Here is a 20,346-nt window from a genome sequence, read left to right as displayed (position 1 = left end):
GCGGCAGAGAGGTGACCCCCGGAGAGCGGGTGAGCCGGGGCCGGAGGGAGGTAAGAGAGGAAGTCCGCGGCAGCCGCCGCGTGACACATAGTATCTACTCGGGGGCAATACAACCTGTATTATACTCCAGAGCTGCACTCACTATTCTGCTGGTGCAGTCACTGTGTACATACATTACATTACTGATCCTGAGTTATATCCTGTATTATACTGCAGAGCTGCACTCACTATTCTGCTGGTGCAGTCACTGTGTACATACATTACATTACTGATCCGGAGTTACATCCTGTATTATACTCCAGAGCTGCACTCACTATTCTGCTGGTGCAGTCACTGTGTACATACATTACATTACTGATCCTGAGTTACATCTGTATTATCCTCCAGAGCTGCACTCGCTATTCTGCTGGTGCAGTCACTGTGTACATACATTACATCACTGATCCGGAGTTACATCCTGTATTATACTCCAGAGCTGCACTCACTATTCTGCTGGTGCAGTCATTGTGTACATACATTACTGATCCTGAGTTACATCTGTATTATCCTCCAGAGCTGCACTCGCTATTCTGCTGGTGCAGTCACTGTGTACATACATTACATCACTGATCCGGAGTTACATCCTGTATTATACTCCAGAGTTGCACTCACTATTCTGCTGGTGCAGTCACTGTGTACATACATTACATTACTGATCCTGAGTTATATCCTGTATTATACCCCAGAGCTGCAATCACTATTCTGCTGGTGCAGTCACTGTGTACATACATTACATTACTGATCCGGAATTACATCCTGTATTATACTCCAGAGCTGCACTCACTATTCTGCTGGTGCAGTCATTGTGTACATACATTACTGATCCTGAGTTACATCCTGTATTATCCTCCAGAGCTGCACTCACTATTCTGCTGGTGCAGTCACTGTGTACATACATCACTGATCCGGAGTTACATCCTGTATTATACTCCAGAGTTGCACTCACTATTCTGCTGGTGCAGTCACTGTGTACATACATTACTGATCCTGAGTAACCTCCTGTATTATACCCCAGAGCTGCACTCACTATTCTGCTGGTGCAGTCACTGTGTACATACATTACATTACTGATCCTGAGTTACATCCTGTATTATACCCCAGAGCTGCACTCACTATTCTGCTGGTGCAGTTACTGTGTACATACATTACATCACTGATCTTGAGTTACCTCCTGTATTATACTCCAGAGCTGCACTCACTATTCTGCTGGTGCAGTCACTGTGTACATACATTACATTACTGATCCTGAGTTACCTCCTGTATTATACTCCAGAGCTGCACTCACTATTCTGCTGGTGCAGTCACTGTGCACATACATTACATTACTGATCCTGAGTTACACCCTGTATTATACCCCAGAGCTGCACTCACTATTCTGCTGGTGCAGTCACTGTGTTACATACATTACTGTTATGAATGGGTCACCGAGGAGGAACAACAAAAAGCTAAGTCCCAGAATACCAGAGAGGTTGGTCACCATGCAGATTGCAGATCCCTGATCCTAACCACACAACCAACAGTAGCAGTGGAGCGTTCCCACGTTGTTCCTAGACGCCTCGTCACCGCCGGAGGACTACATAAACCTAAAGCAAGAAAAGGGAAAACTAACTGCCCCAGAGCAGACCCCAAAGGAAAAGACAGCCCCCACACATGTATTGACGGTGAAGAAAGAAGAAAACACATACACAGGCAGAAAAATAAGCTAAGAAAACGATGGGGCCCGACTAACTAGAAAGGACAGAAAAGGAAAGCCACTGTCTGCAATCTGCCAAAAAACCCTACCAAAAATAATGTCCAACACGTCTGATAGCAAAATTAACCCTGAAGTCACTAGACTTCTCCCACTATATCAGCACTCTGAAATATTCTGAAACAGAGCAAAAAGAGGCCAATCTAATAAGGGACAAAAAGGCAAATTGGCAAATACAGATAAATAGGAGTGGAAGTTCAGCATAGCCCCAGCAGGGGCAAGCTGACCACACAAGAAACTGAATTGACCAACAAGCGCAAGTGTGAACATTAGCAAAAAACAAACTTAACTTAAGGAGACTGGAAGAGAGCTGAAGTCCAAGACCTGAGAAGCAGACTGAATCACCAGCACCAGGATAGGGCATCGGCTGTCTTATATCCAGTCTGATACTCCAGAGATCCAATCGTTATCCTTCTTATCAGGTGGCAGATCACTACCACTTAAACCAACCTCACTACCTCCTGTCACCACCAGAGGGAGAACGGAAGGAGAACTCTCAACTGGAGGAGCAGAAAATGAGCTCATAACACATTACATTACTGATCCTGAGTTACATCCTGTATTATACTCCAGAGCTGCACTCACTATTCTGCTGGTGCAGTCACTGTGTACATACATTACATTACTGATCCTGAGTTACCTCCTGTATTATACCCCAGAGCTGCACTCACTATTCTACTGGTGCAGTCACTGTGTACATACATTACTGATCCCGAGTTACATCCTGTATTATACCCCAGAGCTGCACTCACTATTCTGCTGGTGCAGTCACTGTGTACATACATTACATTACTGATCCTGAGTTACATCCTGTATTATACCCCAGAGCTGCACTCACTATTCTGCTGGTGCAGTCACTATGTACATACATTACATTACTGATCCTGAGTTACATCCTGTATTATACTCCAGAGCTGCACTCACTATTCTGCTGGTGGAATCACTGTGTACATATTTTACATTGTCCTGTACTCATCCTGTACTCCAGAGCTGCACTCATTAATACTGAAGATACCACAGACACATGTACATGTAAACATTTTTAGAAAAAGAATTACGGATATTTAGTTTTTTAAGGATTGAGCTCAAGGCATAGAGGCATGAGGATGAGGAGGGGGAAGATTTAGGAAACATGGATACTGGCGGTAGTCTTCCGTTACTGATGGAAGACCTCACCTTCAACATCAAGAATGGCGACAACCCTCGTGCCTCCAGCTTCACACACATAGATGCCTCTGTCCTCAGGAACCACAGACTTAATAGTCAGCTTGGCCACATTCCAGTCTTGCTCGACAATCACCCTCTTCCCATCAGCACATACGTCTACATCGTTTTTCTTCCAGGCAGCTTGCACTGGTCTAGAGTACTGGCAGATGAACTCTGCTGTGTCATCTTCATCAATGGTGAGGTCGTTCATAGGACTGACCACCTCAATGGTTGGATCTGTCAACCAACATGTCAAAGGGGACATGCATTAAAGGGCCATGATGAAATGACATTTTACAAAGCCACAGCGCGAGCATAGTGAGGGATCAGCGAAGCTTCAGTTAGTAATCGTAGCCAGAAGGCAGCTTCAAGTTTGGTAAGCGTGGCATCAGCAAGCAGAAAATAGAGTGCACCGGACCATAGAACAGGAGTATGGAGGAAACTGGAGTGTAACGGATGGTAGAACTGGAGTATGGAAGATACTGGAATATGGAGGACACTGGAGTGTACCAGATCGTAGAACTGGAGTATGGAAGATACTGAAGTGTACTGGATGGTAGACAAGGAGTATGGAGGAAACTGGAGTGCACCGGACCATAGAACAGGCGTATGGAAGATACTGGAGTGCACCGGATGGTAGACAAGGAGTATGGAGGAAACTGGAGTGCACCGGACCATAGAACAGGAGTATGGAGGAAACTGGAGTGTAATGGATGGTAGAACTGGAGTATGGAAGATACTGGAGTGTACCGGATGGTAGACAAGGAGTATGGAGGAAACTGGAGTGCATCGTACCATAGAACAGGAGTATGGAAGATATTGGAGTGCACCGGACCATAGAACAGGAGTATGGAGGAAACTGGAGTGTACTGGATGGTAGAACTGGAGTATGGAAGATACTGGAGTGTACTGGATGGTAAAACTGGAGTATGGAGGACACTGGAGTGTACTGGATGGTAGAACTGAAGTATGGAAGATACTGGAGTGCACTGGATGGTAGAACAGGAGTATGGAGGACACTGGAGTGTACTGGATGGTAGAACTGGAGTATGAAGGATACTGGAGTGTACTGGATGGTAGAACTGGAGTATGGAGGATACTGGAGTGTACCGGATGAAAGAACAGGAGTATTGAGGAGACTGGAGTGTACCGGATGATGGAACTGGAGTATGGAAGATACTGGAGTGTACCAAATCGTAGAACTGGAGTATGGAAGATACTGGAGTGTACCGGATGGTAGAACAGGAGTATGGAGGAAACTGGAGTGTACCAAATCGTAGAACTGGAATATGGAAGATACTGGAGTGCACCGGATGGTAGAAGAGGAGTATGGAGGAAACTGGAGTGTACTGGATAGTAGAACTGGAGTATGGAAGATACTGGAGTGCACCGTATGGTGGAACAGGAGTATGGAGGATACTGGAGTATAATGGGTGGTAGAACTGGAGTATGGAAGATACTGGAGTGTACCAGATGGTAGAACTGGAGTATGGAAGATACGGGAGTGTACTGGATGGTAGAACAGGAGTATTGAGGAAACTGGAGTGTACTGGATGGTAGAACTGGCATATGGAAGCTACTGGAGTGTACCGGATGGTAGAACAGGAGTATGGAGGATACTGGAGTATAACGGATGGTAGAACAGGAGTATGGAGGATACTGGAGTGTAATGGATGGTAGAACTGGAGTATGGAAGCTACTGGAGTGTACCAGATGGTAGAACAGGAGTATGGAGGATAATGAAGTGTACCAGATGGTAGAACTGGACTGTGGAGGATACTCGAGTGTACCAGATGGTAGAACAGGTGTATGGAAGATACTGGAGTGTACCAGATGGTAGAACTGGAGTATCGAAGATACTGGACTGTACCAGATGGTAGAACAGGAGGATGGAGGATAATGAAGTGTACCAGATGGTAGAACTGGAGTATGGAGGATACTGGAGTGTACCAGATGGTAGAACCGAAGTATGGAAGATACTGGAGTGTACTGGATGGTAGAAATGGAGTATGGATGATACTGGAGTATAACGGGTGGTAGAAATGGAGTATGGAGGATACTGGAATGTACTGGATGGTAGAACAGGAGTAAGAAGGATACGGAAGTGTACCGGATGGTAGAACTGGAGTATAGAGAATACTGGAGTGCCTCGGATGGTAGAACAGTAGTATGGAGGATGTACCAGATGGTAGAACTGGAGTATGGAGGATACTAGAGTGTACCGGATAGTAGAACAGGAGTGTGTAAGATAATGGGGTGTACTGGATGGTAGAACTGGAGTTTGGAGGATACTGGACTGTACCAGATGGTAGAACAGGAGTATGGAGGATACTGGAGTGCACCGGATGGTAGAACAGTTGTATGGAGGATACTGGAGTGTACCGGATGGTAGAACTGGAGGGTGGCGGATACTGGATTGTACCAGACGGTAAAACTGGAGTATTGAGTATAGTGGAATGTACCAGATTGTAGAACAGGAGTATGGAGGATACTGGACTGTACCGGATTGTAGAAGTACGGATTATACTGGATTGTACTGGATAGTAGAACAGGAGTGTGGAAGATACTAGAGTGAACCAGATGGTAGAACAGGAGTATGGAGGATACTGGAATGTACCAGATGGTAGGACTGGAGTATGGAGGATACTGGACTGTACCGGATTGTAGAAGTACGGATTATACTGGATTGTACTGGATAGTAGAAAAGGAGTATGGAAGATACTAGAGTGAACCAGATGGTAGAACAGGAGTATGGAAGATACTGGAGTGCACCGGATGGTAGGACTGGAGTATGGAGGACACTGGATTGTACCATATGGTAGATCAGGAGTATGGCGGATGCTGGAGTGTACCAGATAGTAGAACTGAAGTATGGAGGATACTGGAGTGCACCCGATAGTAAAACTGGAGTATGGAGGATACTGGTGTAGGAGGAAGGGCCCCCGTCGAGTGTCGGGGCCGGGAACCAAGGGGACCGTCATCTAGGTTCCTAGGGGGTCTGTTTCCGGGGAGCAGAGTTAGGAGATAGACCGCTGAGACTGACAGGACGGTTGGGGAGGAGCCTATATAAAAGGGGCGGAGCCTATATCAAAGGGCCGGAGGACGCCAGTCAGAGTGAGTCAGCAGAACGGGAGAGAAGGAGCAGGAGACCGTGGAAGCACCAGGGAGCCAGAACCACGAGCAGTAACCAGAGAGCAGGACAGCGACAGGAGGGAGACTCACGGTGGACTGCAGGGAGACGGCGCCGAGCCGACCGACAGAAGACCGCCGCTTCACTCCAGCCCGCGGCCGTTGCCTCCTCACTCCAGCTCGCGGCTGTGGCCTGCCCGCAGCCACCCGCGGCCATTGCCGCCTCGCTCCAGCTCGCGGCTGCGGCCTGCCCGCTGCCGCTACCGCTCCTGACCGCAGCTGCGGCTTGTTCATTGCCGCCCGCCTCCGTCACCGCCCCCCGTCCGTGGCAACGGCCGGGCCGCTGCCCACCACGGGTTCCCTAGTGCAGCCGCTGGCTGCGCCGGTGGCCTACCAAGCGCCACTCAGCACCGCCGCTGCACGCCCGTTTGGGGGCTGCGGCCTCGACTCTCCCACTCCTGGGCGGTATTCCGCTGTCTCTGCTGGGGGACACTCCATCAAGGAACTCTTCTAGGGCCTGTTGTGACCCTGCTTCGCCTGGGCGTCGGATCGCCCGAAGACTACGCCAGATCCTCAGCAGCTGGGCCCAGTAGCTGCGACGCCGAAGCACCATCGTCCAGGACGCCCAGACGGATAAGTGACACAATATAACTAAGGACCCGTAGTCGGCCATACAGCGGCCCTATAGTGACCAGCCTTTGCCGGAGTAGTCGTGTTCTCATAACCAGTGTTTGTTTGTATTGGGTCCCTGCGAGGACAATTTCTGTTATTTTGTTTGGTTGCTTAGGATAGCCTTACCGGCATCAATCTATAAAAGTTACTACCTAAAGTTCAATCCGTCTCGTGTCTCGTCACTGCATCCCGCGTACCTGCTATGACCACATTTGCAGTAGTCGGCAGGATGCAGTCTCCAAGCGCGGACAACGGCGCACCAGACCAGAGCGGGGCCGTAGATTCAGCAAATATTGAGGGCCTCCGGTCCAGCATTTCTTTGGGGGCTATGCTAAGCAACCTGCCTAGGTTCTCCGGCTCCAACACCATGCCGTGGAGCTGGACAGAGCGAATGCGAGGGCTCTTCCGAATGCATCCGATGACCCCTGACCTGGAAGCTGAGGTAGCTCTCATGGCGTTAGATGGGGAGGCCTGAGATTCAGTAATGTTGAGGCCATCGGGACACTAACACCTTTGCTAGGGTCTTGCGGACTCTGGAAGAGACCCATGGGGATCCAACAAATGTCGGAGAGTTGAGGACCCGGTTGTTCAGTCGAATGCAGGGAGAGGGGGAGACGATCACCCAGTATATGAATGTCCTCCAGGAGTTATACACAGCCATTGAGCGGAAGGACGGCGTAGGGGTAGGACCCATCGACATTACCCTACGCGACATGTTAGTGACTGGACTCCGAGACCCGTTAATAAAGCAGGCGTTACGGGAGCAGGTCCGAGTGAACCCACGTATGGCCTTTTCTGAGATGGGGAGTCAGGCACGCGCTCAAGAGCAGGAGCAGGAGATGGCGGTCCCCGTGGGGAAGGTCCAGAGTGTGGAGGCCTCCGTAAGCACTGTCGGGGAGCCCCAATGGATAGAAGAGATGAAACAAGAGCTGAAGAACACATCAGGGGCAAGTTGGCCGAAGTGAAAAGAAGGACTGAGTTCACGACTAGTCGGCCTAGTTTCAATCCTGGGCCCTGGGGGCCTCGCAGCCCTGGTGCTATGAGTGCGGGGAGCTGGGCCACTTCGCACGAGTGTGTCCGCGGTGTGGAAGATGCCCACCCCGGCAGCCATTAAACTAGAGGGCTCCGGGCTGGGGGGACGCCACTCGGAGCCAGAAGCCACAACATGGGGTGCTGGAAGTCCCGAAGATCTGGTCGCAAAGTGTCCAGTGATATGGGCAGAGGTCGAGGGCCATGCCGTACGGTGCCTAGTAGACACGGGGTCACAAGTAACGACCATGCCTGCAACTTATTTTCGGCAGCACTCTCCCGAGGCGGCGAGACCCCAGTGAGGGAGCATGATAAGACTGGCAGCCGCCAATCAACTACCGGTCCCTGTTGCTGGAGTGGTTTGGAAGCAGATGACGCTGTGTGGCAAATACCTCGGCCGCCGGGGAGTGATCCTGACCCAAGGGGAAACCAATAACAAGCATCCAGTCATCCTGGGTATGAACATACTGCGGGAGTTTGGCAATTTACTCCTCAACGACCCCACGCAAGAGATCCTGAAGCAGTGAGGTTCCCGCACGGCCCAAGGGCAGGTCTTCCAGCAGTTGGTCCAGGAGGCGCGAGTTCTCCAGGACTGCCAGGAGGCCGAGGCACTGGGCAAAGTCATCGTGCCAGGGGCTCAAACGCTCGTGCTGCCTCCCGGGCAGACAGTAGTGTCCCTGCCTATCCGGGCCCCGGTGCCTTTGGAGGGCGTGGAGATGGAGGTGGAGCCATGCTACTCAGAACCCCTTCATCCAGGCATACAGGTGGCCCGCTCCCTGACCACGGTGCGGAGAGGGACCGTCCTGGTGCGCTCTGTCAACCTAGAAGACCAAAACAACGTCTTAAAGTCCCGGGCCAAAATGGCCAAGCTGGTAAGGCCTTTGGAAGAGGTGCTGCCAGCCCCTACGGTCCAATTAAAGGTGCAACCCGAGGACCCTTGGGCAGTGACTATTCGAACGCTACAGACTGCCGAGTCCTCGACCCAGGAAACGGGCCGAAGCATTCTGGAGAGAATGCGGGCCGAACTCTCCGGCTTGACTCCAGCCCAACTCCAGGTAGAAACACTACTCGGACAGTACCACGACGTATTCGCCAGCCACGAGGATGATTTTGGATGCACCACAGCCATCACGCATGGAATTCCCACGGCAGGAACGGCCCCCATCCGGGAACGATATCGGCAAATCCCTCCACAGTTATACCAGGAGGTGAAAACCTTACTGGGCCAAATGCTGCAGAAGGGGGTCAAACAAGGAATTCAGAGCCCCTGGCGGCTCCCATCGTGTTGGTCAGCAAAAAGGATGGCACCCTGCGGTTCTGTGTGGACTATCGGAAGCTGAATGCCTGCACCATCAAAGACTCGTACCCGCTGCCCTGCATAGAAGAGTCCCTGTCCGCCTTGGGGAAGGCGACGTACTTCTCGACTTTTGATCTGGCCAGTGGGTACTGGCGGGTGCCCAAGTTGGAGGAAGACAGGGTCAAGACGGTGTTCATTCTCCCCATGGGACTGTGAGTTCAATCGGATGCCGTTTGGGCTGGCCAACGCCCCGGGAGCCTTTCAGCAGCTGATGGAGCGGTGTCTGGGAGATCTCAACTTCGAAGCCACGCTGATATACCTGGACGATATCATCATCTATGCTGCCATGTTTGAGGACCACCTGCGGCGGTTGGGGCAGGTGCTCGGCCGGCTGCAGAAGTACGGGTTGAAGGTAAAGCCCCAGAAATGCCACCTGTTTCGCACTCAGATCGAATATCTGGGGCATATAGTCTCGGCCGAGGGCGATAGACCGTCTCTGGAGAAGGTTGCCGCCATCCAGGGATGGCCTACTCCCAAGACGGTAAAAGACGTGCGGGCCTTCCTGGGGTTGGCCAGATACTACCGTCGTTTCGTAAAGAATTTTGCACGCCGAGCCCGAGCCCTGCAGAACCTGACAAAGGGGGCTCCTGCCGGGGCAAATGGAGGGAAAATCCAGTGGCAACAACCGCAAGAGGAAGCTTTCCAAGACCTTAAGGCTGCACTCTCGGGTGCCCCGGTGTTAGCTTATGCGGATTTCTCGCAACCGTTCATACTGCACACCGATGGGAGCCTCCACGGGCTAGGGGCTGTATTGTCACAAGTTCAAGACGGCTGGGAGAGAGTGATCACTTATGGTAGGCGATCACTTCATGACTCTGAGCGCAACCCTGACAATTATAGCTCCACTAAGCTCGAGCTCCTCGCGGTAGTGTGGGCCATGACGGACCGGTTCGCAGAGGACCTGGCGGGCTCCGAAGTGGTGGTGCAAACCGACAACAACCCGCTGGCCCATTTGGAAAATGCTAAACTAGGGGCTCTGGAGCAGCGATGGGTGGCCCGGATGGCCAAGTTCAACTATAAGATCATCTATAAAAGAGGAGCAGAAAATGTACACGCTGACGCCCTCTCCAGGATCAGTCAGTAATACAACCCCAGGGAAAAGTCGAGACGACGAATTGGAAGGGGAAGAGACGCCGTTCGCCCTCACCGCCGCCGTGCTCATGGCTGCCACACAGGAAGAATCCCATCTCGGACCCCCCAGGGGTATGCTGGAACAATCACGTGACAGATGGATCCAACAGCAGCAGTAAGATGAAGGGCTCCTACGACGATGGGTAACCACCGGCAGACTACCCACCGACTCTCAGAGACAGACCTTGACTCAGGATATGTTGCTGAAGCTACGCCAATGGGAGAAACTAGTCATGAAAAAAGGACTATTGTATCGCAAGGCCGTATCACGGGCGACGTCTGCAACAACTTGGCAGGTAGTCGTGCCCGGAGCTCAACTCAGTGAACTGGCTCGGGAAGCCCATGAAAAGGGGGCTCACTTCGGAGCTCAAAAGACCTTGCAATGGTTGCAGCAGATAGTTTACCATCCACGCTTGCACGCTGCTGTGGACGAAACTTGCCGGACCTGTCGCCTATGCAAGCTAGCTAAACCACCCGCACAACGGGCCCCGGTGTAAATGATAGTGACATCAGAACCCCTCGAGCTCTTGACGGTGGACTATTTGACCATTGGCCCCACATACCAAGGGTATGAACATTGTCTCGTTATGGTGGATCATTTCACCAAATTTGCCGTGGTAAGCCTCACCCGGGATCAATCTGCCAAGTCGGCCGCCTATGCAATCTGTAAAAACTTTATCCAAGTGTACGGCTGCCCTTAACGGATACATTCAGACCAGGGAGCGTGCTTCCTGGGGAAAGTCATGGAGGAGTTACATCGTTTCTATGGTATCAATAAATCCCGGACCACGTCATACCACCCGCAGGGAAACGTGGCCAGCGAACGATTCAATCGGACACTAATTCAAATGTCGCGTACCCTGGAGAGTGACCGGAAGGCTCGCTGGCCTGAGTATGTCCCTGAACTAGTGTGGGTCTATAACAACTGGGTGCACCGGGTTACCGGCTATACCCCCTACTCACTGCTATTTGGGCGAGAAGGCAAAGGGATCACAGAGGTAGAATTGAACCTGGAGGAACCCCAACCCTAGAACGGGGTGTCATCATGGGTCCGAAACCACCGACACCGGCTACAAACCCTCCACTGAATCATCCATACAAAACTCCAGGACCTAGAACACCCAAGAGGAACTCTGCCTCCGCCCACCGACCTCCAGACTGGGGATCGAGTACTCGTACTAGACCAGCGCCCCCAGAACAAGTTAGAACCTCGGTGGGAAGAAAGTCCTTACCGAGTATTGCGCCGAATATCTCCGGCCGGCCTGAGTACGAGATACAACCTGAAAAAGATGGGGCACTTCCCACTCGCACTGTGCACCGTAATATGTTGCGGCCCTGTACATCCACCGACCCCATGCGACCTGAGCCTACTCCTCAGGTCCCCGAACCACTGCCAACGGTCTGGGACCTGAATGACGAAGACTTCCCAGCAGTACCCGTGGGCCTTCCAAGAAATGACATCCCCGTAGGCCCAGTCAGCCCACCAGAATCGACCAGCCCACCACCTTCTACCACCCCAGAAAGCTCCACCACAGTCGAACTAAGACGCTCCGAGCGGTCAACAGCTGGCAAACCCCCCGAACGTTACGAACAGGACCAGTTCGTATGGCAAAGAGAACTTTCGTCACCAAAGACCAACCCGAGCCTACTAAGGCCCTCGCCCGAGGACTGGCAAGCATACAGGATGGGGGAGTGTAGGAGGAAGGTTCCTAAGGGGGTCTGTTTCCAGGGAGCAGAGTTAGGAGATTGGACTGCTGAGACTGACAGGACTGTTGGGGGAGGAGCCTATATAAAAGGGGCGGAGGACACCAGTCAGAGTGAGTCAGCAGAATGGGAGAGAAGGAGCAGGAGACCGTGGAAGCGCCAGGGAGCCAGAACCACGAGCAGTAACCAGAGAGGAAGACAGCGACAGGAGGGAGACTCATGGTGGACTGCAGGGAGACGGCGCCGAGCCGACCGACAGAAGACCGCCGCTTCACTCCAGCCCGCTGCCGTTGCCGCCTCACTCCAGCTCGCGGCTGCGGCCTGCCTGCAGCCACCCGCGGCCATTGCCGCTTCACTCCAGCCCGCGACTGCGGCCTGCCCGCAGCCACCCACGGCCGTTGCCGCCTCACTCCAGCTCGCGGCTGAGGCCTGCCCGCTGCCAGCAGCCGCTACCGCTCCACTCTCGACCGCGGCTTGTCCATTGCCGCCCACAGCCGCTACTGCCCTGCTCCAGTCCGTGGCAAGGGCTGGGCCGTCTCCCGCCGCGGGTTCCCTAGTGCAGCCGCTGGCTGCGCCGGTGGACTACCAACCGCCACTCAGCACCGCCGCTGCCCGCCCCTGTTCGGGGGCTGCGGCCTCGACACTCCCACTCCCAGGCGGTATTCCGCTGCCTCTGCTGGGAGACACTCCGTCAAAGAACTCTTCTAGGGCCTGTTGTGCCCCTGCTTCGCCTGGGCGTCGGAACACCCGAAGACTACGCCAGATCCTCAGCCGCTGGGCCCAGTAGCTGCGATGCCAAAGCACTATCATCCAGGACGCCGCTGGACGTCCAGACGTATAAGTGACACAATATAACTAAGGACCTGTAGTCAGCCATAGCGCGGCCCAATATTTACCAGCCTTTGCCGGAGTAGTCGTGTTCTCATAACCAGTGTTTGCTTGTATTGGGTCCCTGCGAGGACAATTCCTGTTATTTTGTTTGGTTGCTTAGGATAGCCTTACCGGCATGAATCTATAAAAGTTACTACCTAAAGTTCAATCCGTCTCGCGTCTCGTCACTGCATCCCACATACCTGCTATGACCACACTGGAGTGCACCGGATGGTAGAACCAGATGACTCTGAAATGTACCACATGGTGAGGTTTTTTTTTTACACACATTTGTGTTACGTGTTTTCCCCGTGGAATGACTACTTGTGCAATCTTCTCAAAGTGTGCAGGAAATGTTAAGTCTAAATGTATCCAACTATGCAAGTGCCATTATGGCTTTTACCCCTGTTATGTCCGGAGCAGCACTCATCATCCTCCTGGTTTCCTGTTACCAGAGAGCAATGGCTTCTGGGAGTGAGGGAACAAGTTACATATTCAGAGCGCAGCTGTTAAATCATCTGACTAATTACTGGAGCAAAACTGCTGTTTGTTTCCAGTAGATTTGTGAGTTCAGCTCTGGATAAATATCAGATGTGAGGATCGGTGTGCAGCACCAAGCCACCACCGGGCTGCAGCACTGGGGTCCTGGGGTTGCATGTTCACCCCGTGTTTGCGAGGGTTTCCTCCCACCCTGCAAAGACTTACTGATAGGGAATTTCGAATGTGAGCCCCAGCGAGGAGAGTGACGATGTCTGTACAGCGCTGCACAATACGATGGCGCTATATAAGTAAATAAAGATGAATAAATAATAGATCGGTACACATCCTCAGGGTTAGACATCTGTTGGAGGTCCGGTACGCTCTTCATATGTTGTCAGTACAAGCAATTATACAGCACACGCCGTGAGAATGCCCCATGGGGTCAGTGATCCAAGGAATTAGTTTTCGTGCCTTGGGGCTATTCTCACCACATCTGAATCCTGAGCACTCTCTAAAGCACCTAGAAAATCATAATTTTAAGGTGACGAGAAGGAAAGCTAGTATGAAGCAACAAGGTCTTTCTTCCCATAAACCTGGACTTTTGGTAAAAGGCAAGTGGAAGTGCAGCTCAGAACCTTCCTATTTCAAAACTCAAGTTTTCTTATTTTCATTTTAGGCACGGAAAACCTAAAATAAATTGAAAATATATGAACCTTGTTCAATCCATACAAACAGAGGCAGCGCGAAACGCAAGTCACTAGACTAAAACAATTCTAGACATTAGAAGACCCAGCTCAACGGAGAAAGAAATGTAGGAAAAAAGGACAAGGACAATGATCAGGATGATTGCAGAGATCCCATACATCAGGAAGACCAAAACCAAAAGAAAGGAGAAGAATAAACAATAGGAAGATGGAAATAACCACAGGATCATAGATACCAGGAAGACCAAAACACAAGAAAGGAGGAGAATGACCAAAAACAAGATGGAAATGACCAAAGGATCATAGGTACCAGGACGACCAAAACACAAGACAGGAGGAAAATGACCAACAACAAGATGGAGATGACCACAGGATCATAGATATCAGGAAGACCAAAACACAAGACAGGAGGAGAATGACCAACAACAAGATGGAAATGACCAAAGGATCATAGATATCAGGAAGACCAAAACACAAGACAGGAGGAGAATGACCAACAACAAGATGGAAATGACCAAAGGATCATAGATATCAGGAAGACCAAAACACAAGACAGGAGGAGAAAGACCAACAACAAGATGGAGATGACCACAGGATCATAGATATCAGGAAGACCAAAACACAAGACAGGAGGAGAATGACCAACAACAAGATGGAGATGACCACAGGATCATAGATATCAGGAAGACCAAAACACAAGACAGGAGGAGAAAGACCAACAACAAGATGGAAATAACCACAGGATCATAGATACCAGGAAGACCAAATCACAAGACAGGAGGAGGATGACAAGATGGAGATGACCACAGGATGATAGATATCAGGAAAACCAAAACACAAGACAGGAGGAAAATAACCAACAACAAGATGGAGATGACCACAGGATCATAGATACCAGGAAGACCAAAACACAAGACAGGAGGAAAATAACCAACAACAAGATGGAGATGACCACAGGATCATAGATATCAGGAAAACCAAAACACAAGACAGGAGGAGAATGACCAACAACAAGATGGACATGACCACAGGATCATAGATATAAGAAAGACCAAAACACAAGACAGGAGGAGGATGACTAACAATAAGATGGAGATGACCACAGGATCATAGATACCAGGAAGACCAAAACACAAGACGGGGAGGATGACTAACAACAAGATGGAGATGACCACAGGATCATAGATATCAGGAAGACCAAAACACTAGATAGGAGTCAGATGACTAACTAGATATAGATGATCATAGGGATCATATACAACAGGAAGACCAAAAGAAGAGACAGGATTAGGATGACTAACAACAAGATGGAGATGATCACTGGGTGAGGATGACTAATAGCAAGCCAGGAAGACCTAATACACAGGACAGAGTAAGGAAAACCAACAAGATGGAGATGACCTCAGAGATTATACATAACCAGAAGACTCAAAATACAAGACAGGCAGAAGATGACCAACAACAAGATCGAGACAATAGATACCTGGAAGACTTCAACCAAAAACAGGATGGGATGGAGGAATACATATCACACAAAAGATGTGGAGAGGAATGGAGCAAAACAGAACTGTTCTTTAATTCAGTGACTCAATGGTCTAGAAAATCTTTCCCTTTGTCTACATCCAATTCTCTTGGAAGATATTTTCGTATATTTGGAAAAATTAAAAAAGTGCTTCATTACAATGAAAATAACTTTAGAAAACAATGACAAATTTCTGCTTCAATATCATTGATGTCCTCTGACGGACCCACAAGGTGCAAAAATCAGATGGCTACATTAGATCCAGGATGATGGATAATAAATTCTTCACTTGCAAAGGACCTTTTATTTTCGTTTTAATATTCAATTTCCTTAAAAAAAAATGCCAAAAACATTTATTGCAAGTCAGTGATATAACAAGTTTAAAAAAAAGTATCAAAATTTTTTTGATCTATGTTTTTTTATATTTCAAGGTGTTTTCTAAAAAGATAAACAATTCCAGAAAATTATTTTCTGACAATACTCTTTGTATTCAGGACAAAACTACGATGTGCGTGCCTTCCCATGATGATTCCTACAATCTGTGGGGTGAATCCTATGACAACAGTTTAAAAAATAACTTTTCAATTAAAAAAATTGCAGTTTAATTTTAGGATTTTTTAACCTGTAATGCGAACATGCTTTTGTATGTTTTGGAGATGGACCTCAGCATGTCTGGATATCTGCCCTGCTCAACTATAAGTGGCAACTGGCAAGTGGAGGTCGCGCAGACGTCCAAAAGCGGTGACCAATCCTCTTTATGGTGCTTTATGGTGAGAAAGCAGAAGATGGCGGATTAGTGGCGGATGTTCTACTCCATTAGATTCCAGTGTTCACCATCGCCAGAATCTACATCATGAGGATGCCCCTCTGTCACCTCAACAATAATAGTGCCCACCGCAGTCTACCAGATTGTAAGGACTGCAGTAATGGTGCCCATGACTGGTGTATAGCAATGCACCAATGGTTTGACATGATCTGGAGATAAAAAGTTGTTGCATCACACAAAGCTTAGTGGCAACAGGGACCTGAGGGCTCACAGGGGTCCATACACTGTGCAGAAAGACCCTGGCCTTTATCTCTAATAATGGCAAGGGTCAGCATGACTGTGGCCAGTTCCTCCCAAGGCTGAAGCTCTATAATGGTTTGGGAGTCCCTGAAGTCCAGCGAGGGAGAACACTAGAGACAAGCAAGCCACTCAGTCTTGTTAGTCCTTTTTAAATACCTTTGATTAAAAGTTTAGCAGTAGATACGAGGGAGCCGGCTTTAAAGGAGACAACGCCAGAGTCATTGGTCCCCAGGTTTTTTAGGGTTAGGTTGTGGACTCTGCCTCTGTGCACTGAGATCTCGATCACGGGGCTGTTCTGCAGTGGAGAACCGTCGAGCCACCACTGCACATTCCGCACATCCGGGCCGGAAAGCTCACAGGAAAACGTGGCTGTCTCCCCCGCAAAGACATCTGTGTTCTTTAGACCCATCACTATTTCTATGCTACTCTCTGTGAGGGTCCACCGGACCAAAAGAAGACAAAAGAGACAGTATCATCAAATGTAGACAGAAGGAAGAACAAGATGGTTATAGCCAAGTCCTACCAGAATCAGCAGAGAAGACAAAGGACTGAGAGGTTGTCAACAGATAGACTACTATAGAAACATTCATAACTGATCGGACAAATAACTACAGACTCGCCCCCATCTTACAGCTCCATCCTACACCCTCATCCTACAGCCCCATCCTACACCCCCATTCTGCACCCTCATCCTACAGCCCATCCTACACCCTCATCCTACAGCCCCTTTCTACACCCTTATCCTACAGCCCCTTTCTACACCCTCATCCTACAGCCCCATCCTACACCCTCATCCTATAGCCCCATCCTACACCCTCATCCTACACCCTCATCCCACAGCCCCATCCTACACCCTCATCCTACAGCCCCATCCTACACCCTCATTCTACAGCCCCTATCTACACCCTTATCCTACAGCCCCATCCTACACCCTCATCCTACAGCCCCATCCTACACCCTCATCCTACAGCCCCATTCTACACCCTCATCCTACAGCCCGATTATACACCCTCATCCTACAGCCCCATCCTACACCCTCATCCCACAGCCCCATTCTACACCCTCATCCTATAGCCCCATCATACACTACACCCTCATCCAAAAGCCCCATTCTACACCCTCATCCCAAAGCCCCATTCTACACCCTCATCCTACAGCCCAATCCTACACCCTCATCCTACACCCCCCATCCTACACCCTCATTCACAGCCCCATTATACACCCTCATCCTATAGCCCCATCCTACACCCTTATCCTACAGCTCCATCCTACACCCTCATTCTACAGCTCTATCCTACACCCTCATCCCACAGCTCCAACCTACACCCTCATCCCACAGCCCCATCCTACACCCTCATCCTACAGCCCCCTCCTACACCCTCATCCCACAGCCCAATGCTACACCCTCATCCTACAGCCCGATTATACACCCTCATCCTACAGCCCCATCCTACAGCCCCATCCTACAGCCCCATCCTACACCTTTATCCCACAGCCCCATCCTACACCTTCATCCTACACCCTCATCCCACAGCCCCATTCTACACCCTCATCCTATAGCCCCATCATACACCCTCATCCCACAGCCCCATTCTACACCCTCATCCCACAGCCTCATTCTACACCCTCATCCTACAGCCCAATCCTACACCGTCATCCTACAGCCCCATCCTACACCCTCATTCACAGCCCCATTATACACCGTCATCCTATAGCCCCATCCTACACCCTCATTCTACAGCTCCATCCTACACCCTCATCCCACAGCTCCATCCTACACCCTGATCCCACAGCGCCATCCTACACCCTCATCCTACAGCCCCATTATACACCCTCATCCTATAGCCCCATCCTACACCCTCATCCTACAGCCCCTTTCTACACCCCCATCCTACACCCTCATCCTACAGCCCCATTATACACCCTCATCCTATAGCCCCATCCTACACCCTCATCCTACACCCTCATCCTACAGCCCCTTTCTACACCCCCATCCTACACACTCATCCTACAGCCCCATTATACACCCTCATCCTATAGCCCCATCCTACACCCTTATCCTACACCCTCATTCTACAGCTCCATCCTACACCCTCATCCTACAGCCCCATCCTACACCCCCATCCTACACCCTCATCCTACAGCCCCATTATACACCCTCATCCTATAGCCCCATCCTACACCCTCATCCTACACCCCCATCCTACAGCCCCATTATACACCCTTATCCTACAGCCCCTTTCTACACCCTTATCCTACAGCCCCATTATACACCCTCATCCTATAGCCCCATCCTACACCCTTATCCTACAGCCCCATCCTACACCCTCATCCCACAGTCCCATTCTACACCCTCATCCTACACCCTCATCCTACACCCTTATCCTACACCCTTATCCTACACCCTCATCCTACACCCTCATCCTACACCCTCATCCTACAGCCCCATCCTACACCCTCATCCTACAGCCGGATTATACACCCTCATCCTACAGCCCCATCCTACACCCTCATCCCACAGCCCCATTCTACACCCTCATCCTATAGCCCCATCATACACCCTCATCCAACAGCTCCATTCTACACCCTCATCCCACAGCCCCATTCTACACCCTCATCCTACAGCCCAATCCTACACCCTCATCCTACACCCCCATCATACACCCTCATCCTATAGCCCCATCCTACACCCTTATCCTACAGCTCCATCCTACACCCTTATTCTACAGCTCCATCCTACACCCTCATCCCACAGCCCCATCCTACACCCTCATCCCACAGCCCCATCCTACACCCTCATCCCACAGCCCCATCCTACACCCTCATCCTACAGCCCCATCCTACACCCTCATCCCACAGCCCAATGCTACACCCTCATCCCACAGCCCGATTATACACCCTCATCCTACAGCCCCATCCTACAGCCCCATCCTACACCTTCATCCTACACCCTCATCCCACAGCCCCATTCTACACCCTCATCCTATAGCCCCATCATACACCCTCATCCCACAGCCCCATTCTACACCCTCATCCCACAGCCTCATTCTACACCCTCATCCTACAGCCCAATCCTACACCGTCATCCTACACCACCATCCTACACCCTCATTCACAGCCCCATTATACACCCTCATCCTATAGCCCCATCATACACCCTCATTCTACAACTCCATCCTACACCCTCATCCTACAGCCCCATTATACACCCTCATCCTATAGCCCCATCCTACACCCTCATCCTACACCCTCATCCTACAGCCCCTTTCTACACCCCCATCCTACAGCCCCATTATACACCCTTATCCTACAGCCCCTTTCTACACCCTTATCCTACAGCCCCATTATACACCCTCATCCTATAGCTCCATCCTACACCCTTATCCTACAGCCCCATCCTACACCCTCATCCCACAGCCCCATTCTACACCCTCATCCTACAGCCCATCCTACACCCTCATCCCACAGCCCCATCATACACCCTCATCCTACAGCCCCATCATACACCCTCATCCTACAGCCCCATTCTACACCCTCATCCTACAGCCCCATTATGCACCCTCATCCTACAGCCCCATCTTACAGGCCCATCCTTCAGCCCCACCCTACATCCCCATCCTACAAGCCATATCCTACAAGCCATATCTTACAAGCCCCTTCCTACAGCCCTGTAAAACACCTCCATCC

General features: G+C 50.5%; 1 protein-coding gene across 1 annotated transcript in view; it reads right to left on the bottom strand.

Annotated features, from left to right (window-relative positions):
- OBSCN (obscurin, cytoskeletal calmodulin and titin-interacting RhoGEF) overlaps positions 1-20,346 on the bottom strand; it is a 636,219-nt gene that overhangs the window by 416,085 nt on the left and 199,788 nt on the right. The window contains exons 60-61 of the mRNA XM_073561015.1: positions 16,816-17,088; positions 2,966-3,232 (exon numbers count right to left, since the gene is read on the bottom strand). Coding sequence (XP_073417116.1) covers positions 2,966-3,232; positions 16,816-17,088 — 540 coding nt within the window. The remainder of the gene's footprint in view (positions 1-2,965; positions 3,233-16,815; positions 17,089-20,346) is intronic.

Source organism: Dendrobates tinctorius, unplaced genomic scaffold (genome assembly GCF_039654945.1).
Source record: "Dendrobates tinctorius isolate UK_male_01 unplaced genomic scaffold, ASM3965494v1 ptg000311l, whole genome shotgun sequence".
Classification (NCBI taxonomy): Eukaryota; Metazoa; Chordata; class Amphibia; order Anura; family Dendrobatidae; genus Dendrobates; species Dendrobates tinctorius.
This window is presented reverse-complemented; position numbering and strand designations above follow the sequence as displayed.